Source organism: Camponotus floridanus, unplaced genomic scaffold (genome assembly GCF_003227725.1).
Source record: "Camponotus floridanus strain SB8 unplaced genomic scaffold, Cflo_v7.5 scaffold2, whole genome shotgun sequence".
In the NCBI taxonomy this organism is placed as follows: domain Eukaryota; kingdom Metazoa; phylum Arthropoda; class Insecta; order Hymenoptera; family Formicidae; genus Camponotus; species Camponotus floridanus.
This window is the reverse complement of record NW_020229325.1, coordinates 6,259,153-6,286,914: the sequence shown is the minus strand read 5'-3', so window position 1 is coordinate 6,286,914 and position 27,762 is coordinate 6,259,153. Positions and strand designations below refer to the sequence as shown.

The 27,762-nt window shown below is 38.6% G+C and overlaps 1 protein-coding gene across 1 annotated transcript; it reads left to right on the top strand.

Annotated features, from left to right (window-relative positions):
- On the top strand, positions 1-26,382 carry LOC105255477. Its single transcript, XM_011264777.3, has 6 exons — positions 1-371; positions 15,801-15,933; positions 18,983-19,125; positions 21,458-21,602; positions 23,416-23,530; positions 24,424-26,382. The coding sequence occupies exons 1-6, from the start codon at positions 308-310 to the stop codon at positions 24,526-24,528; spliced, it is 705 nt and encodes a 234-aa protein (XP_011263079.2). The 5' UTR covers positions 1-307; the 3' UTR covers positions 24,529-26,382.
- The last annotated feature ends 1,380 nt before the right edge of the window (positions 26,383-27,762 follow it).

Here is a 27,762-nt window from a genome sequence, read left to right as displayed (position 1 = left end):
TCGCTCGGTCAGTGGTGCACGGTCGCTCGCGTGGTGTGTACGTGTCGAACGCATCGCGTCGACCAGAACCGCGGAAATAGAGAAAAACCGTGCGAGTAAAGAAAGAGCGCGTTTTATACTCGATCTTACGCTCGGTCTTATCTCTCCTCTTCCTCTTCTCTCTCCCTGGCTTCGTCGTTGGTGCGATTTTTTTTCGTCCAGTTGCCTGTTAAAAATAGAAGAGAGAAGAGCCTTTTTCTTCGTTCGACGACGATCGACCGCTACACTTCGTATCGTAAGCGAAATTCAAGCAACAACGAGTTGGAACATGAAGACGTTTATGGAGAATCAGCTGTCCTGGGTCGCGCTATTCACAACCGCCTTGTATTCCCGTGAGTATCACCCCCAGCTTCGACGAGTCTTGGACGAGCCGGCGTCTCGAAGTCGATTTAACGCGATAAGTTTAGCCTGTAATATATATACATATATATATGTCTTTATTTATTTACTTTATTTTCTTTCACGGACTTTTCGGATCCGAAAAACGTATACTCACTTCTTATATTTATATTTATATATAGTACATTTATTTCTTGTCAAGCACAGAAGACGAGCGAATTTTTTATACATGTACGTCACGATCCTCTTGATGATTTAATTGGACCACGTTGACGATGCGCGAGCTGAAGCTTGCGACTTTAGTACGCTACGAATAAAATGTAACATGAAAAATTTGTATATTCCTTTTCACGTGTAATTACTTTCCATCTCGGGTTTTAAATCGACCAACGATGAGCCTCCTACGAAAAATTGGCGCTTCCTCGAATCTCGACCTAATCGTCGCTATTTCGCTAATCGCCTCATTTCCGGATCGGTCGCTCCTTGACGTAACCATTGTCATCACGCGCATCGCTTTTCTACGCGTGAAAATGATCGGTTTAATGGGATGAGAGGGATGTACATCCGGAGACATCCAACAAACGTTCTAGTATACGAATCGCGTGATTATTTAATCGCAAACTCATCAAATGCATAACACTTCGCGAAAAAAAGCGCGAATGACAAGTCACTGATGACGAATCAGGCGTCTACAATCGCATGCTTGGCAATATTTTTTCAGCAAAAATAACAGTATCATTACATTATTTACATTCGAGCATTCATTTTTAATTCCATGTTAATATTATAATCGTATTAAATCGATGCGTATGAAATTCGATAAATCTATTAATATTACATTTGTAATCGTCTCGACTTAACGCCAACGCGCGTCATTCAATAAACAAGTATAATTTACGGTGATAGCGATTATCGCTCTTCCGGGTTTGCCTACGTCATTTTTCGAACGAACGTAATAAGTGTCGCGCGACACCCTCGCTCTTCTCTTTCGCGAAACGTAGGTCAAGGACGCCGCTTCAAGTACATAACGGCGGAGAAGGAGGAGGAGGACCGACTGCGAGATTAAAGCAGGACGCGCACGACGCGACGTCCCCGATGCTTAAAATTTGCTGTGAGAAAAAATGCGGAAGGGACGAAATTATCGACGTGAACGCGCGAGAAACACCTGTCGAGTTTCAACGAAATTGGAATCGGAAGCCGAGACCTAGGCTCGGACGTGCGTATTTTAGGAGTAATAAAATTTGTCACGCGCCACCTTCTTCGAGAGTCACGTCCCCCTTCTCGTCGAACTCGCACAAATATTTCTAACGAGACTCGAAATTATGCTTGAAATTAATCTCGGGCGAAATGAACTTTGCCGAGGCAATTCCTCGCGCTCGCGAGGAACAAACGATCAGTTAAACTACGGTTAAAGTTAAACGGCGACGGTGAGGAGGGTCGTAAAAAAGGCGAGGGAATTTCGCGCGATGGAAAATGTCTCGTTGGAACTTAATTCAGCCTCGTTTGGCGTGCTGTTGTAATTAGCCTCGCTGTAAAATTGGGACGTTTAATTAGAGCGGGGATTGATACTAGCGTGCGAGCAAAAATTCTCAAAGTATCGAGCAAGTTTTATCTAATTAGGTCGCGGACAAGTTCGTGCGCGCATCCCGTTCGCCCCGTATCTTTGAAAACGTGACGTACCCAAAATTATCGAGGAGATATCCCCGATATTAGAACAAGGGAGAAGCTTTTCCGACAATTAAGTCCTCCGCCTCTCTCGCGTTTCTCCCATTCCCGGGCCGTTTATTTCAATAGCGACGCGAATCGATTTCTTTTTGATAGTTTATTAATCTGTCAGTGTCGGTGAGTGATCGAAAGGTCCGCTCTCGATGACGGAAAGGAATCTCGCGATGAGATTCTTTCATGCAGTCGACTGCAAAAATCTCTCGAAATATTAATCGGATAAAATGAAAACGCGCGTTATCTCTTTTTTTTCCCCTCTCGACGAGGAAGATAGCATTCTGTCAAAATCACTCGAGATGAAATTTCCAAGTAAAAACAATTTTAAATAGCTGGATGTGAAGTTTATTCGACACGTGCAATTTCAAATCCGGGTAGGATTAATATTACAGCAAATTATTCTATTCATTGAGAACCAGTTTGGTGGCATATCTTTGAAACAGGCGCGCATGGACTCTCGTCGAGCATGGAACTTGAAAAACTGCTCGACTAAATTAATAAACGACGAATTCCCGAAGAGTTCCCGAAGAGTTCCCGAAGAGTTCCCGAAATATGTCTCATCGATTAAAAAAGCCTAGCGTTCTTTATAGACGATCTTAAAATAAACAGCTGACACGTGTTCGGGACAACTCGATCTAAATCGAGTGTTTTCCTGACACGCGTTTGGAATTAGCGAGTTCCAAATTTAAAGTCGCTTTCGGAGGTAGAAGAGCGACGGAATACATACGTAAACTCGGAATACCAAGCCCACACACACGCGCACACGCGCGCGATCAGTCTCCTCTGTGCGACCATGTTTCTGTAAATTGTGTTTACGACGCGTCTAATCGTCTCGAATGTCGGAGAGGAGCGATGACGAGGATCGCCGCCGGCCTTGAATTCACATTCGGGGCGTCTATTAGAGTTCCCCGTGCATCTCGTGACGCGAGCGAAAACGGATAAACAAGACGATCCGATCGTGCTCCCTAATCGCGCGATGCGTACAATCGTGAATATTAATCCCGCATGCCTCGATTCGCGAGCGGGCTAATTCTATCGTAGCGCGTAAGCGTATTAACGTGACACACCGTGGCGTGATATGACGTCGCTTTCGAATAAATAAATTCCGACTCGCATTTGCCGAACGCCTTGGATTACATCATCGCGTACACGAGTCGTTACGCGCGCATACTGGGTGTGTCTGAAATGCACTAATTTAGGAGCGTATTCTAGGGATCGAAATATGAGACTTTTTTTTTTCTATGAACATGGATCCGCAAATGAATCCTCCTCTGAGTTAGAGGCCTCTAAAGTTTGGGGAAAAAATTAAAAATTGGCTGTATTTCAGAAAAAAAAAGTTTTGACCCTCTCTTGAGAGATAAATAAATTTGCGTTGCGAGTGTTTGGTCAATTTTACGCATTTTCGAATTTTGCAGATCCATGTTCGTAAGAAAAAAAGTCTTATTTTGATCTCTACACTGAAAAAAAATCTGATTGCATTAATTAGAATTCTGAATTCTAGATTCAAACCAGTATGTCTGGAAAATGGACGAACCAGAATTCTTGTAGGAATTATTAGATGAATCTGATTAATTTCTTCCTGTTAAATTTACCAAATTTTCTCGTTAATAATACTAAACTCCCCAGCACCAAGTCTAAAATTTTTTCCATCTAATCTCAAAAGTCTGTTTAATATTCTGAATTCCAACAAGATTATCGAATAAATTCAATGCAGATGATTGAATAAATTATTTTAAATTCAGTTTCTTAGAAATTAAATTGATAAACAGTGATGCAAGAAGAGGATGCAGCTCAAACGCCCACAATCAGAGAGCTAGCGTCCTCTTTCTGGCACTACTGCTCGTAAGAAAAAAAAATATACTTTGGACTATTTAATGTTAATTCTAGTTTTTATATACATTTCATGGCAAATATTTAATATGAGTAAAATTAAGAGTGGCTAGCGGCAAACAAAGAAGTTAATGCAACAAGAAATTTTATAGATCCGATCAGAAAATACTAACCAAATCCTTATAAAATCTATTAAACATTCTAGTTATAAAAAAATCGAGTCTTATCTTATCATGATAACTCGAAATTCTTGTTTGATTTAACCAGAATGCCTTCAATCATATACGTCTTGTTGGTACAATCAAACAATTTTTCTCAGTGCAGAATACTCTCCTAAAGTTTAGTGCATCATCTCAGATACACTGTATATAGGAGCATTATTAGATAATTGACTTGTTTACCATCTTTCCACGTCTACATTTCAATTACTACCTTACGTACAACACATATCGATAATGTGATTTTTTTTTTATATTTCAATCTAACGACATATCTATTGAAATCAAATCGATCCAATTAACACAATTAAACCATCTCGATAAGATAAGGATCTCAACGATAAAAGTGAATATATCTTGCGGCGGGGAAAGGGGGGCTCTGACGATCGTAGCTCGGTCCTTTTGCGACGAGACGCTCCTCTCTCTCTCTCTCTCGCTACCGAAATAGCTGCGGCGGCGTTCAGGCGCGCGACCACGTGGGTAACTCGCTCCGTTACATCGTACGAGATGACGTAGCGAGCGGCGATTGGCCGAGTGGATGGGCGTGAGTCTCACCTCACCTTTAACGCACACGCACACATCGCGTGCGTGTGAGCGTCGCATCACGCCACATCACGCCACGCGAGGAGACATCCGATCGAGGCCTTTTTTCCTTGGCGAGAGCGGCAGATGTAGGAGGGAGAGAGAGAGAGGGAGAGGAACAGCCGGTTCGTTCGCGCGCGTACCACGCATTCCACGCAAAGTTTAGGTCCCACGTAAGACTTGTTGCGTGGCGTCGAGAGAGAGAGACGTATCGCGCGACCGGCTTTGAATTCACTCGCATACCCAGAGTTGATATTTTCGGTTTCCTTTACGAGTCTCTCTCCTCGCGGCTCTAAGTCTGTATATTTTGTCTCGCATCTCCTGTTTCCTCTTTAAACACGGCGGTAATTCTGCGGTTTACTCTGCGCCGCGTTGTGTTTAGTCTGAAGGGAAGGTAATATGGAGAATTTGGATAATAATGGAACAATGTGGAAAAGAATAATATAACGCGTGAAAAGAATGGGAGAAGACCGAGTAATAACAGCGGAGCAAATTAATTAAAGTTAGCGCAAATTCTTCTGTTGCGGAGAGTGCAAAAGATTAACATAAACAACTAACGTTCCATCTTTCATTTACGAGGAATAAAACTGACACGAAATAACGAATCGCTACGAATAATTCTATTCTTTTGCTAAATGAAAATATATTTTCAGGTTTAACGATCGAAAATATAAATTAGAAATTGTAAAGAAGCCCGTTTAGCTATTCATGCTTGATTGTTCGACGAAAGAGAAAGAGAGAAAGAGATTTAATTAATTTATAAATATATTATTTCAAACACACACGTATTTTCTAGTATTTGTAATTTTTGATTATAAAAGATTCTAGAGAGAAATAGAATTCTGGTTATAACTTTTCTAGTATCAGAATTTTATAATTTTTTTGGTATTAAAGTGGTTACAGTTTTATTATAATTTATTGTAATAAAATAATAAATATATTTATATATTTATTATTCAATATTTTAATACTAAAAATTATATAATATTATAATATATATATATATATTTTTATAATATTTTCTAATATTATTTTTATCGTGAATTATACATGGCGTAAAATGAGCTTGGAAATTTTTGAAAAAAATATTGCGAGTGACGGTGATTATTCGAGTTTCGTATCGATGTCTTTGCGTCCCACTGAATGTCGTAAGAATTTTCGCGGCTACTAAAACCGGTATCGATACTTGTTACGTATGTACAGCCGATACGTATACTTATTAGAGGCGAGATGTAATCGTGAAATTGGCGCGTAGGAACGCGTCATTTAAAGGGAAATGTATTAATCAGCGTCGTTTAGCGCTAATGTCGTGATAATGAACGACGTGTCGCTAAACCGATGTTTAATTAACCTAAACTGTAGCGAAGATGAGTCAGCCTCGGTATGAAACGCGCGCCGCTAAATGGAAGGTGCGAACAGGTCGTCTTCTATCTGGAAGACGGATCAAAGGCTGGGTGGGTTGCCAACGACAGTTTCAATTTATTAACTCCGGATTAGCGGTTTCGTCGTCTCTCTCCCAATCGGTAGAGCTTCCTCCTGTCCCTGAAAGAAAATCGGCAAACCGAAATTTCCCTTGTAAATGCGTAGAGCGATTCCTCACGATGTACTTATAGCGATATATAGGGTGTCCCAGACCACCCGTACATCCCTTTTAAAATAATGAAAATAAATGCTTTTATCAAAAATCGCGAACAATTTTTAAGTAAATCGGATACGCTCCTCAAATATGCTCATCAAATGGTAATATTTTCAACTTTTGATTCCGACCGGAAATACGTCATCCGGATCGGAAGTTGAATTTTTTTAGGGGAACATGGTACTTTTTATCGTAGGTTTGAATTGTACGTGAAAAAATAAGAAACTTTTGTATCAAACGTTTTTTCTAAAAGTGCCTCTGTCAATCTTAATTTGAAGTTTATTATTTCATCACAGTTACTTTCAAGATCAATTTTCAGATTAACAGAGGCCCTTTCAGAAAAAAACGTTTGATACAAAAGTTTCTTATTTTTTCACGTACAATTAGAACCTGTAATAAAAAGTATCATGACCCCCTAAAAAAATTCAACTTCCGATCCGGATGGCGTTTTTCCGGTCGGAATCAAAAGTTGAAAATATCACCGTTTGATGGAGCGTACCCGATTTATTTGAAAAATTGTTCGCGATTGTTGATAAAAGCCATTCTAAAAGGCGTGTACGGGTGATCTGGGACACCCTGTATATTAAAAACTGTACATTTTGTATATTTTATTTGTACATATTTTAATATAGATTTTAATGTAGATTTTAATATGGATTTGACATAATTATCCGGCATATCGACTTTAACGCCGAGAAATTCTTCGACCTTTATCATTACCAGATATTTCGCGCTAAAATGGAAGCCTTCATCCGGATGTACCGCGACGGCTTAATATAATGCGTCGATTAGATTAACGTTGCTCGCAGACACTACATAATATGAACCAGGATCCACTTTATCGAATTACAGCGCGCGCGCAACATCCCTTAGCGTTTTTCAGACATTTTCAACCTGTTAATCGCGACTCGCAACGCGATTGAAAATATCCATTTTACGCTGACAAAGTAAAGACATAAAAATGATTACGGATTACATTATTCAAGCGCGATATGCAGGAAAAAAATTTCGAACGAATAATCGCGATTAAATTATTCGTGCAAATATATAATACATATAGTTTATATATTATATTTTTTTCTAACATTTTTTAAAATAATTAATAGAATTTTTTATTAATAGAGTTTATATATTATACTTTTTCCTAATATTTTTTTTTATTAATAGAATTTTCGATTTTTGCGAATAATGATTTTTACAAATAAACCATAAAAGTCCTTTCAAACTTTCGAAGCAGGGATGGCATGATGCAATCCCTCTTACGTGGAATTAAAAAATAAAAATAGCTTTAAGCGTAGCAACTTACAATGTGTTATTCATTATGCGTATCGACTATACGACGTAGGTCAGGTCACGCAACGACACGCGAAGGAGGGAAGCCAAGGTCATCGTCATTTATCTGTCATTTATCCACTCAGCTATCTGTCATTTATCCATTCAGCTATCTCGCGAGGGTCGAAAAAGAGAGCAGATGGTAATGAAGCGAAAACGCATTCCCGTCGCGTTTTACGCGCGTAAGATACGCGCGGAGATAAGATAAGACGCGTCTTCTTCTCGTCGACTCTGCAAACGAGACGCCGGTCATTTTCATTTTATTCAGCGATTTTGCGATCCCTCCTCCCTTTCCTCTCCCCCTCCTTCTCGCGGAAGTCGCGTGGCGCGCGACCTTATCGCTCTTATCGTTATCTTCGTCGTTTGGTCTATTTCAGGCCACGCCCGTTCGAGATAATCCGGAATATTTTATTAACCCCGAGAAATTTTATCAACTTAAAATACATCCAAAGGCGACCCTCTAATGCCATATTTTCAGAGATTTTATTTTGTAAACACGACATTATTTTCGCGTCTCACGCGAAGACAATGAATACAAAGTTTTAAGCGACGTGTCTCTTTAGGCGATCCCCATTGTTATAAAAGTCTAAAGTGTCTAGTCTTGTCAAAATTAAATGCTGCGACTCGGGGATCGATATCGGGTTCTCGCCTTGTTGCTGGATATTACCAATCTCCGTTTATGTAATCGCGAAAAATTAGCATGAGATTTACATTTAAAAGATTAGCGCCAAAGTGACAGAAATTAATTTGCCCGAGTTTATTTTCGATACTTTTTCTGAATGTTTACATTTCGATGATTATTATTCAATGTATCTTTTTCCTGACATCTTTGGAAAAAACAAATGTTGGCTATTTTTATTGATTAACAAAAATAATTTTAATCAAATGGATGACCGCGTTATCATGACAAAAAGATATTTAAATTCGACAATATATATTTGACGGTACAGTAGAATATGATATTTGCGAAAAAAGATATATTATACTATAAGATAAATAGAGAGAGAGAGAGAGAGAGAGAGAAAGCGAGAAGATGAAAAACTAGCAGTTAATACTCATGTTATTGACATTTATTAAATGATATCTTATCGCTGTTATTATAATTACATCATGCTAATATGTGTACATACAACCTTTTATGTAATCTTACAAACAACATAATTGATTTATCAGGAAATGAATAGTGACGTTGACATCGCGCGATTTCAATCTGCAAATCTATGCAACTATGAATATGCGTTATATTTTTTTCAATTTTCTATTATGACAAAAAGTTGAAATTTATATTCTATTTGATTAGTAATCTCTTTATTGATCTACGTCATATTATATACGATGTCAAAAAGAGAAGTTATGTGATTTTTTTTTACACAATTTATTTTTTTTATACAAATTTAGGACTAAATTAGTTTTTTTTTTTTTTTTCGTATGACAATGTAGGTTGATGAAATATGACAAAGATTTTTCCTTCATTTCGTGAATTATAAAAATATAGTTGTGAATCTTGATTAACTGTCAAGATTTATTTTCACTGTCGAAGCGTACAGGACACATGCAGATAAGTTCATTTATAAATAACACAAAAAATATATATTTACAAATCACATCAGATATAAACTATGACATGCAAAAAAAAAATAATTTATCCGATATCTCGTAGAAAAAACGAAAAAAAGAAATCCATACCATTCCTTACAATTTGACGGCGATAAAGAACCAGGAAATTTGAATTCTAAGGAAAGGAAAAATGTGCGTAAGAATGATTTCGCTTTCGAAGAATTGCTCTTTCTCACCCGGAACTTTCCGACTTTTTAAATCCGGTCGTGAGAACGACGCGGCGAAAACACGTCGAGTTGTATAGCGCGCGCGTGACGTCACGTCTCGTCGCGTCTCGTCGATTTGACATTCGTGCGTGCATGCGGAGCGAAAATACTCGGACACGTCGCGTCACGCGTATGCTTAGCAAGGCCAACCTACGGGACGGCTCGCGATTGGTCGTGCCGGTATCATACGATGATCCTATCTGTCGCCTCATTGTAAATACGGGCCCTAACCGATGCGACTTCTTTCCGTTGCAGTAGTCCCACGTACAACCTTTTCAAATGAAGCGGGTTCGATCGCTTCGTGATTAAACCCAATTTAATCCAATTTGCCACGAATGTATAATTCGATCGGTGATGAGAAATTTCGAATGTGTTGAATATAAATAAATATAATAAATATATAATATAATATTAATATAATATAATAATATAAAATAAATAATAATAAATATATAAAATATAATAATATAAATATAATAAATATATAATATATGATATAATAAATATATAAAATATAATAATATAAATATAATAAATATATGATATATGATATAATAAATATAATAAATATAAATTGGTGATATAAAGCACATCTCGTTGGATGCTATAGATTCTTTGTGACCCATGACTCACTTCATTCGAAAGTGCCAATAGTTCACGCTTGTGAATTAAAATAAAGCGAACGAGACACACTCGCATACTGAGCATTGATTGTTTACCAATAAAGACTCTTTGATTTTGCGATCGAATAATTTCGAATAAGCATTTCTGCCGAGTGACTTGCAAGGCTCTCATAAGAAAAGAGGCTGGTGACTTTCAATTAATTGCGTTAGAACGTAATGACTCGACTCATTTTATAAAGAATGCGAGAAGGAAATAAAGTTGTAAAATACTTAACTCTCTTTTTCCATCAATTAGTCTGCTGACGTAAAGTCGGTTGTTTATTGCTGAAAAATTAAATCGATGATTACGCAAGATTCTAATTTAATGATCGTGATGTAGGGTGAGGGATACAATGACCCGCGTATAATAACGAACTCCATACGCGACTAATTATGCCAATACGCGCAAATCGAATTAAACAGAAGTATATCGATACGTTTTACAGATGCATTAAAAATATGTTAATTACAAATTTATTACAATCTCGTAATTATCGCCGAGTCCGACAAATCGATTAGTAATCGGAAAGAGATTTATTAGATGCGATTAATATTAAAATTGTCGCGATAACTCTGGATAACGATTCGATTGCCCTCGCCCGCTATTTATAGAGAGAATCACGGGCGTGGGATAGAATTACACACGAAAGTCTTATATTTTGCTGCACCTAAGCAGGTACTCTTCTCACGAGAGATATCTTAGTCGAGCCAAGAAAATAAGAAGAGAGCTTGAGAAAAAGAAACACAGGAGAGATCGATAACGGGAAAATAGGTTGCGATATATCATCAGAGACGACCATCTCGAGGAGAAGGATATTCACTTTTTAATTTTTTATCCATCGTTCGAGTGTACAAATTAAGAAATTCCGACAAACATCGCTAGACAGGAGATTTTTTACAAATTTGTAGTATGTTATTTATTTATTTATTCTTTATTTATTTAATTATTTTTATTTATTTATTATTTATTTATTTTATATTTATTTAATTATTTTTATTTATTGATTATTTATTTATTTTATATTTATTTAATTATTTTTATTTATTTATTATTAATTTATTTAATATTATTTATTACTTATTTGTTTAATATTTATTTATTTAAAAGAAAATTATATGAAAAGCATTAAGAAAGATTTGAAGAAAAATTCATTTTTCGACACGTACAGTCGAAATCAAGCACTCTATAAATCGTTGGTACAAATCACGTATAAACCGCGCTATTATTACTTATTTATTTATAATAAATTATAACTGTATAAAAACATTAAGAAATGGAAAAATTCACTTTCGAATGAAATAGTACAGTGAAATCAAGCACTCTATAAATCGTTGGTACAAATCGCGTAGTCATGGGGAAACACCGCGGCCGCCTATTTAATTAATCATCGAAGGACAGATTTATGGATTTATCGCGGGCAGACGGCGTCCGTCGTCCCATTGTTACGTTCGTTTTGCACAAAACGATTGCATCGCTACACAGGGGGTGTGGAGCGGCGAGGGGTGGAAGGAGGGGGGGGGGCAGCGGGACGGCGGGCAGTTTCGCGGACGGCTCGTCGAACCGTTCGGTCGTTACCGAACGAGAGTCGTCGATCCGCGACGGGCTCTCCCCGATAATTTCGATAGTTTGTAATTAAATTTAATGGCTCCGCTGGTCGTCGACGCGCCGCGCGAGGGATTTGCTTGCATAGTTTGTTGCACGCATCGTCGAATCGACGCGGTCGCGTTGCGTGCGTCGCATACGTGCTCCTTCCCATCCCCCATGGTATATTCGCGCTTTTGTCCCAAGAGAGGGAAACGCATGTTTCTCTCTTTCTCTCTCTGTCTCTCTGTCTCTCTGTCACTATTTTTCTCTCTCCTTTCCTCGCCCTTTCTCTCGATGAGAGTTTACTTGGCGAAGAAACTTGCAAACAATTCGCGCGCCAAACAATAAACGAAGACATAAATTTCCTAGAGCTCCGAGACAAGTCGTCTAGACCCTTCTAGAGTCCAACGGGACGATTCGTCCCGGGAAAAGATTTATATTTTTATTTATACAGAGCGATTAATATTTTGTAAATATGTCATAACACGAGACGTCGTTTGTACATTTTAATTTACAGTATTTATGTAGATCACTTGATTTGGAGAACGAATTTTTAATTTTTTTTTTCTTTATTCCCTTAAAGCAAATAGCAAATTTCTCCATGAGAAATATGTGATTCTGCTCTTCAAATATGACGGGAGAGAGTTGTGTTTATCGTTGTATGTTTTAGCAATTTCGATCTTGGTAACGATGTAGCATCAGCGGTTACAAACATTAATTTGCAATGTTTATCCCGGTGTACATCATGTTTGCAAACACAGAATGCGTGGATCAAGATTATAGATAATCAAAGATTATTCGATACCTATTATGTATGAGCGAGTAATCCTTTTTCGAGATATTCTCAATTTCTCTAAAAGCTCTCGATTCGGTAATCCGATTATTGTGCGAAAAAAAGTTGGCAGAAAGTTTTACAAGATTCCATTTATTCCAAAAAAATCAGCAGTGCAAATTGCTAATTCGTAAATTCTCCTTTTGTACCTTGATATTGCCTCGTTTCGATTCTGCGTTTTTTTTTCTCTTCTCTCTCTCTCTTTCTCTCGTCGGTATTTAAAAAAGAAATCAAATAAGATCTCTTGCATAAAACATTTCGATACCTAGCTCGAACATCTTTCGAGATGTAAGACAAAAGAAGGAGGGAAATTGAACATTCCTCGGAGCGAACTTTAATTGTATGGCTCGTTCATCTAGTTTGACTTTTCATCACGAGATGATGAAACGTAACGTTGCTTTCCATTAGTACCGCCATCGCGCGTATACAGAAATTCTATATTAGAGCAAACATGGGAAAGGAGATGGATGGGGAGACGGGGGTGGAAAAGTTCCAAGTTGGTGCAAAAGCAAGAGCAAGCGGCCCTATTGGTAGTTCTCTTTTATTACCTGGAAAGTGGCACTTCCGGATAATCGGTTTCGAGCGGAAGTTATAAGTTCGTTTGGCGGTGTCGAGAGAAAAGTCGATCTTGACCCTGTTCCCATCTCACCCTTCTCTCACAATGGCTTGTTTATTACGAAAGAACTTGTCTCTCTTTCTCTCTCTCTCTCTCTCTCTCTCTCTCTCTCTCTCTCTCTCTCTCTCTCTCTCTCTCTCTCTCTCTCTCTCTCTCTCTCTCTCAAAAGTGCTTAATAATTTCACGGAAAATGTCCCGAGATTCGCCTTCAAAAGCCGGATACGATGCTTCTTTATCCTGGTCGTCGAGTGTTTATATAAAATGTCCCAGAATTTCTCCGGCTTAATTTAATGACGGATTCTTTGATCAATTTAGAGTTTAGCGTTTCTTAATTAAAATCTCAAGACAGCGATAGTTTCCGAGGTACAACCATCCCTAATGTCCACTCAAACAAAAATGTTGTTCCTATTGTACAATTAGATTCGATCAAAATTTATCAAATTTCGATTCGAGATTTGTCGCAATTTTTTTTCCCCTGAAACAGTCAATTTTCAATTTTTTTTCCCAAACTTTAGGGGCCTCTAGCTTGGGTTCATTTGCGGACCCATATTCATAGGAAAAAAAAGTCTTATTTATACGCTCCTAAAGTTTAGTGCATCATTTCACATACATCCTGTATATTTAATATTAAGTATTAAAAAATATTAAACGTTAAAACAATTGTTTACACTAGTAGAATTTTTCTACAAAAACACACGTTTATTTATTTTTTTTAAACAAATCGACTTTAAATTCGCGCAAAAAAATCGCGCAAAAATTTAAACGGGAATTTCTTGGACATTACGTTACGTGCGCGCGCGTGAATATGTATACGTGCATAAAGTTCCGTAGACCGTGCATAATTGGTAATGAATTTCCAAAAGTTGGAAAAGCACGACGAAAGCACGCGGGCGAGCCGACCTGGCAAACGAGATGGTGTCTCTCTCCTCCTCCTCCTCCTCCCCCTCCCCTCGTCCTCCCCCTCCCATTAAATCCAAATCAACTTCCTAATATGAACGAATGGTTTTTCGCCAACGGCACATGACGCCGTGATAATATCGCGCGCCATTCGTCATCATTAGCCCGGACGGCGAATGCATTTCCTGTGTTTTTTATCCTGCATCCCGAATTCGCGTGTGACCACCGATATACACACGCGAGCGCATCTTGTGCGCGTGTGCGAATGTGTGCGTACACGTTGGCTGCTACCGCGCCGCCATTGTAATTTCATTTTCAAAATTCAGATACAAAGGATCCGGACAAGTCGGCTCGGAAACCATAATAAAAGGATAAAGGAAGAGGGCGAAGGGGGGGTCGAGAAAAATATCCGAGCTTTAGCAAATTAAAACTATAAAAAACTCCCTCGCCGATAGAAAAAGGATAATACAATAATAATCGGAAAGAAGGCTATTTTCAAGATCAAGCGCAGGTGGGAATACCATTGTGACAAAAATTTTTGCAATAATTCTTTATAAATTCAATAATTCTTACATTTTTTTTTTCTTTTTTTTTTTTTAAAGATGTTTTGTACCTACTTTTAAAATATTGAGAATTTAATGAAAATTGTGCAGAATGTCCTTACATATGTTTAGAATTTTCAGTACAATTTTTAAATCGATTCACTAAAGCGTTCACAAGTTGTAAGGATTTTAATTTGTACCGAATATTAACATGTGTTTTTATGGGAAACGTATAACCACGATTCAAATAACAAAAACACATGGAAATAATATTCAGAATTTGTTTAAAATTTGCAATAGTTTAGATACAGAGGAAATATTTGATCAAATAATATTATACGAGTACTAACTAGTTAAAAAGATATTAAATATAATTTAATGAAATTAGCTATGTATCTGTCACGAGGCGAAATTTTCTGCCAAAAGTTAATCATTTCGATTAACAAAATTCGGAATATATTTCAGTAAAAACGCAATAAATATTAAAAAATACATCTCTGCACTGTAGCTAAAATCAAATTGTAATATTCCACACAATTTCTCATACTCAAAATACCCCAAAAGTGGATATTCATCAATATTGATTTTCAGCTATTTTTTGCTAGGATTATACATGCAAAACATCCTTAAAGAATTGTCATATTTTCCTCATCTCGTCAAGTCGGAGCAAGAACGCGTCATTTCGACATTTTAATTCCAAGTAGCGTGCATGACTCTCCGTGTAATAACGCGACGTAACCGGGGATTTTTCTGTCGAAAACGCGAAATAATAACGTCTCGGTGGACGCGACAGGCGTGTGTACGATACGGTCCCATGCTATGACAATTCCATGGAAACGGGTATCGGGGATCCGTCCGAGTATGAAGTTCCGGGTGCAATCTGTATTGTTTCCACGTCAATTAAACTTGTTTGATATTTCCGCTGCAATCACACCGCAATGGTGACGGTAACATCGATTCCGCGCGCGCGCTTAATCGAATTCGAGGAGTAGCGTTGCTCTTTGCGATTCCCTTACTAATAACATTGTTATCGGCTGGCTCCGCACCGGGGGAATTTCGTCGTACCTTGCCTTACGTTTCGCCTTACCTTCTCCCTTCCCGAGCTCTCTCTATTCTTGGCTAACCCGATTATCGCGCTTCTGTTTCAGTGCTCGCCAGCTGCCGGGGTGAAGAGTGCGGACACGAGGAGCTCGTGAGGTGCGCCAGGCCCCTCGAGAAAATCAGCAGCAACGACCTGGGTCTCGTCGTAACGAAAAAGGAGGAACTCAACAAACTATGCCCGTGAGTCCTTCGTCTCTCGTCTCTATTCGGCCCGCGCGGCTCCTTCGAGCCGATCTTCGTTGTTACCTGTCGTTTCTTTACATGTTCCATGAGATGCGACTGCACCAACTTACTCCGAGCAATTCCGAGACGTTGGTTTAGGGGTCCCCCTTCTTTCCTCTCCTCGAGAAAAATGACCGCACTGAGAAAAAAATCTGGTTGCATTTATTAGAATTCTGGTAGATTCTCAACCGGTATGTCTGTTGGAAAATGAACGAACCAGAATTAATAATACTAAACTCGCCAGCACTAAGTCGCCTCAAATTTTTCCCATCTAATCTCAAAAGTCTGTTTAATATTCTGAATTTCAACAAAATTATTGGATAAATTCAATCCAGATTATTGAATAAATTATTTTAAATTCAGTTTGTTAGAAATTAAACTGATAAACAGTGCAATATTGAGAAAAAAATCTGGTTGTATTAATTAGAATTCTGGTAGATTCAACCAGTATGTCTGTTGGAAAATGGACGAACCAGAATTCTTGTAGGAATTACCAGATGAATCTGATTAATTTCTTCCTGTTAAATTTACCAAATTTTCTCGTTAATAATACTAAACTCCCCAGCACCAAGTCGTCTAAAATTTTTTCCATCTAATCTCAAAGTCTGCTTAATATTCCGAATTCCAACACGATTATTGCATAAATTCAATCCAGATTATTGAATAAATTATTTCAAGTTCAGTTTGTTAGAAATTAAACTGATAAACAGTGATGCAAAAAGAGGATGCAGCTCACACAATCAGAGAGCTAGCGTCCTCTTTCTGGCCCTACTGCTCGTAAGACAAAAAAAAATATTCTTTGAATTTAATGTTAATACTAATTCTTTATATACATTTATGGCAAATATTGAATACGAATTAAGTTAAGAAGCAAGCAAAGAAATTAATGTAACAAGAAATTTGAGAGATCCAACCAGAAAATACTAACCAAATCCTTATAGTAAAATCTATTAAACATTCTAGTTATAAAAAATCGAGTCTTATCATGATAACTAGAAATTCTTGTTTGATTTAACCAAAATGCCTTCAATCATATATTAATCTTGTTGGTACAATCAAACGATTTTTCTCGGTGCGGTCGTTTCTGTAATCGACTCTCTCTAGCATTTCGTATCAATTTTGAGAACGGGGTCTTAATCGCGTTAATTGTGACGTTTGAAAAGTGATACTCACTTGACAGTTTCGCACCCAAATGTCATTAGAGACATTTTTCATTATCCACATTCATACCCGCGTTAATTCCGACACGAGCGTATAAAACATTAATCATTCCCGCGAGTAATTTATCGCCAACGAGGCAACCTGGAGGGGGGAGGGGGCAAGAATCGTTTCGCAGACAGACGTAACGTAAGGCGGCTCTCTCGGCGAAATTGGAAATTGGCCGGGGAATAATATCCGACATTCCGCATCCGCGGCTTCGTCTATTATATTCGTCCGAAATCGCGATCGTATCAGTCTCCGTTTCGGCTCTATCGCAAACGAGGCGCTCGATCGTTCGAATCAATCTCCCCCTCCCCCTCTCGCGCGCGGGCGCGCGCGCGCGCGCGCGCGAGATGGTACGTATGTAATTGAGTGGATGATTGCATGCAAGCAGCCGGATATTTTGTGCGGATATTTCCAGAGCCCCGCGAATTCGGCCAAGAATCTTATTACGCTTGCAATTTAGCCGGTCCGGGAGAAATTTCGGCTCGTTTCATGTAACTTTAAATTTCATGCAAGCCTGGGCTCGCTTGCCATCGTCCGATGCGACCAATTATTAATCACGATAGCTTACAACGCGCGTTGCGCGCATTTTGTTGCGTAATTGTAGTAATGCTATCGTGCACCGTCAAGATAACGCGACACGCGATACTTTTTATATTTGTTTTCCGGAAAATGGATGACACTGTGCAAATTGGACGGTTTGCATAATCAATTCTCGAGATGAGACCAACGTACCGCATATTTCGCCTCTTCGCTAGTCATCGGTGGAAAATTCTTTTACGCCAGTTTATGCGCGCAAATATCGATCCTCTCGCGTTTCGCGACTTCTTCGCGTCCTCTATTCAAGATCGTAATATTAGCCCGTATTTATAGTCATCGAGAGACTCGGCTCGAGAGCAATCTTGATAGGTGATACGGTTCAATAGATGGATCTTGAGAGTCAATCTAATGTTTGCGATGTTATATTTATAATGGCGTTGCAACTGACGAGGAGCTCGTCTCGCGAGATGCGACCCGGCTTCTGTTTCTCGCGATTCAATAATAGATTTTCCAGAGGGAGAATTGTATGCGTACGTCTCCAATAGTCTTTGAATCTCGTATCAATTGGATCGGAAGAAACGCGTGACATTCAATTGTATCGGGAAAAGTATATTGTTTAATACATTTATATACAACGTTATATATTAGATGAAATCTTTTTGTAATAAAAATTTCAATATTCTGCCGATTAGAATTAAAATTGTGCTACACTCTTCAAAATAAACAAACTATATATTATTATTTTATCCGTTAAAACAATAAACTTTTTGTGAAAAAAAATTTTTTTCACAATAAAAGTATCTTCTGGCAATTATTTTATTATTTATTAAATTTTCACAGAGATTACAAGTAAACATAATTCCAATATAATTCCCTTTCCAGGCGTTTTTGGAAATTGATAATTTAATTTTGTTAGATTAATATAGTTTCATAAATTTAATCCAGATTACAATTTCATAAATTTAGATAAAATAATATAATAATAATAAACAATTTTTGAAGCACACACACGTTTTCAACAAAATATAATTACTAATACCTCACGATCTATTGGCAGGCATTCTGTTTACATTGCCCAATAAAGTTATTCCTGCCATCTCTAAAACGTCAAAGACGTCAGACTTGGCGATATTACGTCGTGGATTTCTACGCGCACAGACTTGACCCTTAACCTACTTAAGTTGGTAGACTTCCATATTTCCGTCATCCGGTTCAAAAACAATAAATATATTTAATAATGGCTTATTTCCTGTTTTCATTGCAGTGACCTCGAGGCCGGGATGAAATGCATCACGAAATACACGCTCAATTGCATGAAGGAGAAGCAGAGGGAGCACTTCAACTTACTCTATACCGGCACCAACCAGGTGATCATGGAACTTTGCCACGACGGTCCATATCAAGACGGTAAGTGCACTCTTGTCTAAATCATTGAACCGATGAAAAACGCCTTTGACGAAAAACCCAGTCGTAAAAGCAGTTGGCCAAAGTTGTGGAAAGAGGGGAGAAAAGAAAAATTGTTTTAAATATCACGAATATAAATTTTTGGTGGAAAAACGGAGCTTCTTTTTTTTCGCTAGACGCTTTTATATTTTTGTATATTTCAAATGTTACGAGTGTAACAATTTTAGCATTTAAACGGAGAAAAAAAGATGAAATTAAATACGCGAAATTAAAGAGAAATGCAGAGAATTGAAGAGCCCGGCAATTAGAGACACTCGTTGCGAGGGAACAATGTGTTATCGAAAGCGCGATATTAATTTATAATCGAGGATTTATAATTCGATCGAATTATAATATTCCGCCTTTTTCCAAAGATTCATTCGCGATAGTAAATTTCGCTATCGTTGGCGAAACAATGACGTGCAAAAGCCAGCGGCCCGTTTGCCAATTGGGCAAGCGGCGTCGAACAATGGTTCCAAACTGTCGGTCTTTAATCGGATAATTTATAATCGAGGATTTATAATTCGATCGAATTATAATATTCCGCCTTTTTCCAAAGATTCATTCGCGATAGTAAATTTCGCTATCGTTGGCGAAACAATGACGTGCAAAAGCCAGTGGCCCGTTTGGGCCAATTGGGCAAGCGGCATCGAACATCGATTCCAAATTGTCGGCCTTTAGTCGGATAATTTATAATCGAGGATTTATAATTCGATCGAATTATAATATTCCGCCTTTTTCCAAAGATTCATTCGCGATAGTAAATTTCGCTATCGTTGGCGAAACAATGACGTGCAAAAGCCAGCGGCCCGTTTGCCAATTGGGCAAGCGGCGTCGAACAATGGTTCCAAACTGTCGGTCTTTAATCGGATAATTTATAATCGAGGATTTATAATTCGATCGAATTATAATATTCCGCCTTTTTCCAAAGATTCATTCGCGATAGTAAATTTCGCTATCGTTGGCGAAACAATGACGTGCAAAAGCCAGTGGCCCGTTTGGGCCAATTGGGCAAGCGGCATCGAACATCGATTCCAAATTGTCGGCCTTTAGTCGGATAATTTATAATCGAGGATTTATAATTCGATCGAATTATAATATTCCGCCTTTTTCCAAAGATTCATTCGCGATAGTAAATTTCGCTATCGTTGGCGAAACAATGACGTGCAAAAGCCAGCGGCCCGTTTGCCAATTGGGCAAGCGGCGTCGAACAATGGTTCCAAACTGTCGGTCTTTAATCGGATAATTTATAATCGAGGATTTATAATTCGATCGAATTATAATATTCCGCCTTTTTCCAAAGATTCATTCGCGATAGTAAATTTCGCTATCGTTGGCGAAACAATGACGTGCAAAAGCCAGTGGCCCGTTTGGGCCAATTGGGCAAGCGGCATCGAACATCGATTCCAAATTGTCGGCCTTTAGTCGGATAATTTATAATCGAGGATTTATAATTCGATCGAATTATAATATTCCGCCTTTTTCCAAAGATTCATTCGCGATAGTAAATTTCGCTATCGTTGGCGAAACAATGACGTGCAAAAGCCAGCGGCCCGTTTGGGCAAGCGGCATTCGAGCATCGATACAATTCCAAACTGTCGGCTTTCAGTCGGAGATGGCACTAGAGTCAATAATGCATCCGGCACTCTCGAGATTACAGGAATATCGCGTAGATTGTTCGCGGGTCGATCGAGCAGGCATGACTCTTCATAATGTACTCTCCTCTCTGACGGCGAGGAGAGTACCATGTAACATAATGAATCGTTAGCAAGGAGAACAATATCGATCTCTCGCATACTGGCGTGTGACGTGAGCTCGTCTATCGTAAACAAGACGGCTATAGAGGGAAGCGGTCTTCATTTATAAAACCATCGTTGCCAAAGACCACGAGAGATGATTAGTGCGTCAGTCAACGATCCACGTGTATACGATCTTGTGATTATAGAACGCGCCCACCTAAAGTCAAGTCGTTTGTTTTTCTAGGAATAGACTCGGGAATGTAAAAGCGTAATCGATTTTCACTCTTAATCCGCGCTTAAGAATCAAATTATATGCTTTATTCTCTTCGAGCGAAATATTCCATTATTCTTGATTACGTTATTATGAATTAAAGTCATCATTTATTCAAGTTAGTTACCGTATATACGTTTTTTCTCCTTTATTTTTAGCGATATTAGATTATATATTTTCCAGCGCAAAATCGTGGCCTGATTGACCGCGAAATTTCATTATCGATTCCCGTATTCCGGCCAATACGCAATCGTCCAATAGAGGAAATAAAATTTTCTGTTTGCAGAATTCTTGAAGCACGCCCCATGCATGCAAAAAGTCAAGGCCGAGTACGAGATGTGTTACAAAACGTATCAAAAGGCTACGCTGGAAATGGAAATTATTTCAAACCGCACAGCTGTCACGCAAGAAAAGATCAAGTCATTTTGCTGGTAAGTCGAAGACTTCTTTTGTATTTTTGTGCAAAAATAATACAAAATATTTGTCGCGGCAGATTGGAATTATTTCAAAGATTTAAATGGAAATGAAGGATTGACGCGAGAGAATTAAATATTGTTAATTAAATATAGTTGAATACTAAAAAAGATACGCGATCCAGAGATACATGTAAAATTGCATTTTCTCAAGGGGATTAATTTTATTCCAACAACAAATTAAATGATGTTATAAAATTTTTATGCAAAATTAATATGCACACTTGGCCGGAATTTTCATCTTTGTAAATAGGATGCGTTTACGGTCCATTTGCTTATCCGGGAAAGTTTGTTAGCTTGGCAATGCGGAGGTAAACCTTGGAATTCAAAGCGCGAGTCAATTTGACCTAGTCACTTTTCAAAATGTAAATTCTCCATCGCGACTGTTTTATTTGAATTCTATCACGCCCCTACGGATTATCAACTTTCCCGTCATGAACATGGAATGAAATAGTCTAATATTTTTATCTTACAAAGAGAGAGTATTTGTGCAAAAATTTATTTCAATGCAGACAGACCGATATATTTGTCCTAAATGTATTTGCTCAGAGAAGGAATAATTGCAACTTGACAATAAAATTATCAATTGTATGAAATAAATAAATTGCATAAATTTGTTTGATTAAAGTTTCAGAATTTTACGCCTGATAGACTTGGAAAGAATCAATTTGCAATTATGTCGATAATTTCAGGAAATCAAGACGCAACGTGCAAAAATTAAAGCGCACGTATATGCAATATTAAATGTTCTCAATTACGCCTTCTTCTCGTGTTTCGAGAGTACAATGGAAGGTCTCTGCCGCGCGTAGCAGTATTATCAACTCTTTTCTAGACCGATAGTAAATTCGCCGAGGAGAAATCGACTTAAGATATGACACGAAAGGAAGGATCTTCGGGGCGGGGAGGAGGAGAGGGGAGGGGTAAATGCGCGAGTTACGGCCAAATAGGTTTATTAAGCAATACTGGAAATTCCGGCGTTTCGCAAAAGGATGTCAAAATCCTCTCGACTGTGATAATTTAACACTTAAGAGCTCGCCGAGTGAAACAACTGCATTAATAACGACGGGCGTTGCTCAAAGGACTCGCGCAAAAAGAGTCTAATCAGTCCTTTAGGTCGGAAGTTTCACGCTGATGCCTGTACACACACACACACACACACACATATATACACACACACAGAGGGGAGGGGAGGGGAGGGGAGGAGGAGAAAGGGACGTAATGTCATTAGCGTATCTCTGCCACGGTCTACTGCAGCTTTTGAACTTGCGCATCTCTCGCGGAAAGGGTTAGAACACAAGGGGGAGGGACGTATGTAAGTAGTGCGACCCAAAGTGGATAACGGTATCTACAAAAACGCATTTCTCGCGTCGTTCTGACCCAATTTTGGGCCATCGCGGACGTTGCCTTGCCAAGTTCGAAAGACTCACCCGATCGGCAAAAACGGACGAATTGAAAGAAATGAATTGGAAATTTCGTCCGCGCGAGAAGTTACGAGGTTTCAATTTTTGAAAATAGTATCGCGAAAGGGAAAATGGTCGGAGAGAAAAAAAAAAGAGTATACGTAAGGAGGATGTGGTTTAGAAAAGAATTTGCGACAATAATCACCGAGCGATAATACGATTTCTGCGCGCAGCATTCTCTCCACTTGCGTCTCGAATTGTTACGTTCGCTAACATTTCGCAAATGCAATTGGTAACCGCGTGTTTTATCCAATTTCAGCGTTTGAAAAGGGATTTTCAATAGAGTTTGGGGTATTTGTTTGTGTTTGCAGCTCCTTCACGGAGTACTTGGAATGCTCTCATCATGCAGTGCGCCGTCAGTGTGGCGACGATACAGCGCGATTCACGAAGGATTTCCTCGACAGAATGGCAACCTCGCTGCTAAAAGTGAGTATTACATCACTTTACATTATATCGTTCGTTGGCATCAAAAGTATGCGTCGAATACTCGCGTTAATTGTTTCCTTTCTAATTATTTTAATCACCGTCGATACCGCGTACGAGGCGCTTTGATATTGACTTTACGATAAATGTATCAATGGCTTTAAAAAAAAAAAATATGAAATTGGATTTTATATTTTTCGACAAATTGAAATTTAACTTTTCTCTGATCAACTTTTAAGGTAAATCACATTTGATTTATTCAGTTTGTTAAACAATGTATTTCAATGATTTAATATGATGTATTAGATTTTTTAATAGAACGGAAAAATACAAGTTAACATCCTTGTCACATTATTTAACAGATCGATATCTATTTCGATGTACTTGTCTTGGTATTGAATATTTGATTTAATAAATTTCATGTGCATTTCTCTTTATTAACCTTTTGCGACACTACAAATCGGAAACAATAATTTTTTTATTATCTAATATGTATACATTGTAAATTATATTATTGTCACACAATATTCAATTTAACAAGTTTATACATTCAATTTCTTCGTCATGGATTAATATAATAATAAAAGTGAGTTATATTCTTTTATTCATATCAATTGACGCGCATTTTATTATCATTTTTATTATCATTAAATGATTCAAATCTATTTGATGAAATCTTTGACATTATTTCTTAATGTTTGAAAATAAAGTACAGTGACCTGAGGAGAAAGATCGAAGAAAAGATTGAAGATTATAAAAAAAAATTGAAGAAAATCAATAAAAGAAAGCGAATATATATAGAGATCGCGAGCGACGATCTTAGCTAGTAGTAAAACCGATAACGAGGCGGACCGGGTTCTAAAGGAAGGGCGAATCGCCCGTCTTGTTTGTTACAGACGCACTGCACTTACACATGCGCTATGCTCAATGGTAGCTCGACGCCAAATCTTTCTGCCATTATGCCAATGACGCTTATTCTCCTTATGAGATACTTCACGTAATTGGCTCCAGCCAGAATCACTTTTTACCTTCGGAAGATGGAGGCTGGGAGCGCGAGAGGAAGAGGAAGGGAGGCAAAAGATGGGGAATCAAGCGAGAAGAATGGCAAGATGAGGACAAGTCGCTAGGACACGAGGAGGAAGGAGAGTCATTTGACTTTTATCGTGCTTTGCTTCAGAGAGAATATATTCCTTATTTCCGAAGAGTGCTCGAAGAATGGTGGAAGGAGAGGAGGGACCGAAAAGCCGAAAAAAGAGACGGAGAAGGAAAGCATCGAGCGAAGAAAGAGGATCCAAGGACCGGAACAAGAGGGGAAAATGTGTATATATCTAGGAAGAAGCACGTTTCTTTCTTCAAAGAGAATACGTTTTTATTTGCGAGATGGCGAGATGGTGCGGGAGATGGTGATAATCATGATTACGAGAGTAAGCGGTGTGGGAGACCAATATTAAGAGCGAAGGGAGCGAGGGGAGTGAGAAGGACACTCTAGGAAGATGCGACGGAGCATCGGAGGAAGAGGATCGGGCGGGAGAAAAGTCGTCGATGCAAAATGCACGTCGCGGAGATATCGCGAATCGAACGATAATAAAGTAGATCGCGTAGACCCAACGAGCCGTACAGCCTCGATCGATCGTTCGCCCTCGCGATCCGTCAAGCCGGCACGACATCAAGTCGTACGCAAGACTGAGTCGATTTTTTTCTTACGCGGGAGAAAAATCGCAAACGGATAAAAATGAAATAAAAATACTCTTTATTATGACCGGCGAGATCCTCCGCGAGCTGTCTCTTAATTGCGAATTGTCCTGACGAGTAGTCGCGCGAAGAGAGAATCCCACGAACACGTGGTACGGATGATGGGGAAGAAGGGCGGCGACGATAAGGGAGTTTAAAGATTTATAGCGAGCCGAGAGGAGAAAAGGCAAACGTGTCTTTCCGGCACGTTTCCGCTTCGATTTCGGAAAAGGGCGCTCGTGCGGAACGAACAAACGAGCTATCGTCGCCCTGAAATCAATTTCATCGAATAATCGCGATCTATCGATTCGTGCGACTATCGAAAGAGAGAGAGAGAGAGAGAGTGAGATATCGCCGAGAGGAGTCCAAGTAGAGCAAAGAATTTCTGTGCTCGTTCAAAGAACAGCGGATGAAATCACGGTACGTTCCTTTGCGCGAGAGAACGCGAGTGTGTTTCGTTAAAGAACGCGATCGCCCTGAGCACAAGTGTCTTCGACTTTGTCGAAAGTTCAAGAAGTAGTAAAATTGACGCGCGTTATCGCGACTTCGTCCAAGACGAGAGGATCCGCTATAACTATTCGCTCTCTCAAGACGCGGATGCGAGTAACGATAGATAGATAGATAATCACGGAGCTTCAAAAGCTCTCTAGGTATATCAAACCAATTTTCTCTCTCTACGCATTATACGAACTCTACTTTTGCACTGTATTCGGGGGCCATATACATTTTCGTATTTTGCGCACAACGAGCGAGATCCGAAAGTTTGAAGAGCATTTTTTAATTTCAGAGAGTCACATAATACGGTTTCGAAAAAAGTAGTTTGCGAAAAAAAGAACTTTTCCTCACCAGGCCGCACTAATGAATACACGCTAGAATTTACAGGGGAATTTCGCCTAATTAAAAATAGCCGAGAAATAATTAGAATAATTGCTCATTCTTTGATAAAAATTTCTGCGGAACACATAAATAACACGCGTGGATAATACTTACAAAATGCTGTTGTTCGTAAACAAAACTTGGGGATAAGTCGAGGAAGGGAAAAAATGGAGAGGAAAATGTTGCAAGCGTTGCGGGCTACTCGCGGTGCGTTTGATATGTTTGTTTGACATGACCATCTGTACAAATGCAACATGTCACACAAGATCCCAGCTAAAGAACCGGATATGAACGAGTCTATTTTTCTGGGATCCACGTAGGGTATTGTTACGTGTTAGTTATAGAGACACGTAATGTGTGTACGCGCATACATACACACATGTACACACACACACACACGAGCGCGATTGTATTCGCTGCACAAATGATAGTATTAGCACTTGCATTGTCGTGTCTTAATTGTAAAGTAGGCGAAACGAGCGAAGGAATGATTGTGTGAGAGCGAGTGAGAGAGAGAGAGAGAGAATAAATTTCCATATATCAATTTTCATAGCATTCGTCATTGAAGCATTACGCGATTCTCGATACGACCGAAAGTATCGATAAAGTATCGATTTACTTAAGTATTTTTTCTTGCGAACAAATTTTTATTAAGCAATTTATTTGTTAGAAATATTCCTGTTGCGGTTCCTATTATTTTATCTTAAAATAGTCGGTGTTTCGATGTCTGGCTTTCATTCTGGAATATTACTTTTGCGACGGAAAGATAATTCCATAAATTGATTAGTTTCACGAGAATGTTTACGACATCACGGATATGTGTCGCAAACAATTAATCGTGACCAATTGTTTGACTTATGAGTTATTATAAAATCCATATGAGAGAAAGTCACGGTATTTAATCAAACGTGTCCCATTCATGCAATTATCGATATTTCTCTATTATCCTACGCGCCATTCGGAGAATATAATGCAGATTAATAATCTAGAAATTAAATTCCGTTCAACGAGGGATACGTTTATCGATAGCTCGCCCTGCACGTGCATATAATGCCAACTCGATGTCGACATCATTTATAATTTATCATTTCATAGAATTTGCGCACGCTTTTAATGGCGTAATATTAAAACAAGCGATAAAACACATTGTTTCTGTACATCTTCTCTGGACTCTCGAGAATCGTTTCATCGAGAGGAAAGAGACCACGGCATGCCTGAACGGAGAGATATATTTATTTGTAATATATATAATATAATATATAATATATATATATTATAATATATATAATTAATTAAGAAACGCATTGTAAATATTATTGAGCTGTCGAGCTTAAGAGAATGTAAGATAACTTAAAAATACATTCGCAATAAAGTTGTTATTTTTCTTTAAAAAAGAAACACGTCTGCGTCTGTCTCGTTAATTCCGATATTGTCCCCAAAGTGCAACGCACGAGCGAGGGTGCACGACGCGTATTGTGTACAGATACGAGCACGCATGCGCTAGTGTCAGGAGCTCGTAAAGTAATAAGCTCCCTTTAACCCTTTGCCGGTGGTTATGATACAGCGTTCCGCCCAGGGACGATGCATCCAAATTGGCGCGTCAGTGCTAAAGGCCATCGAGGCTCGTG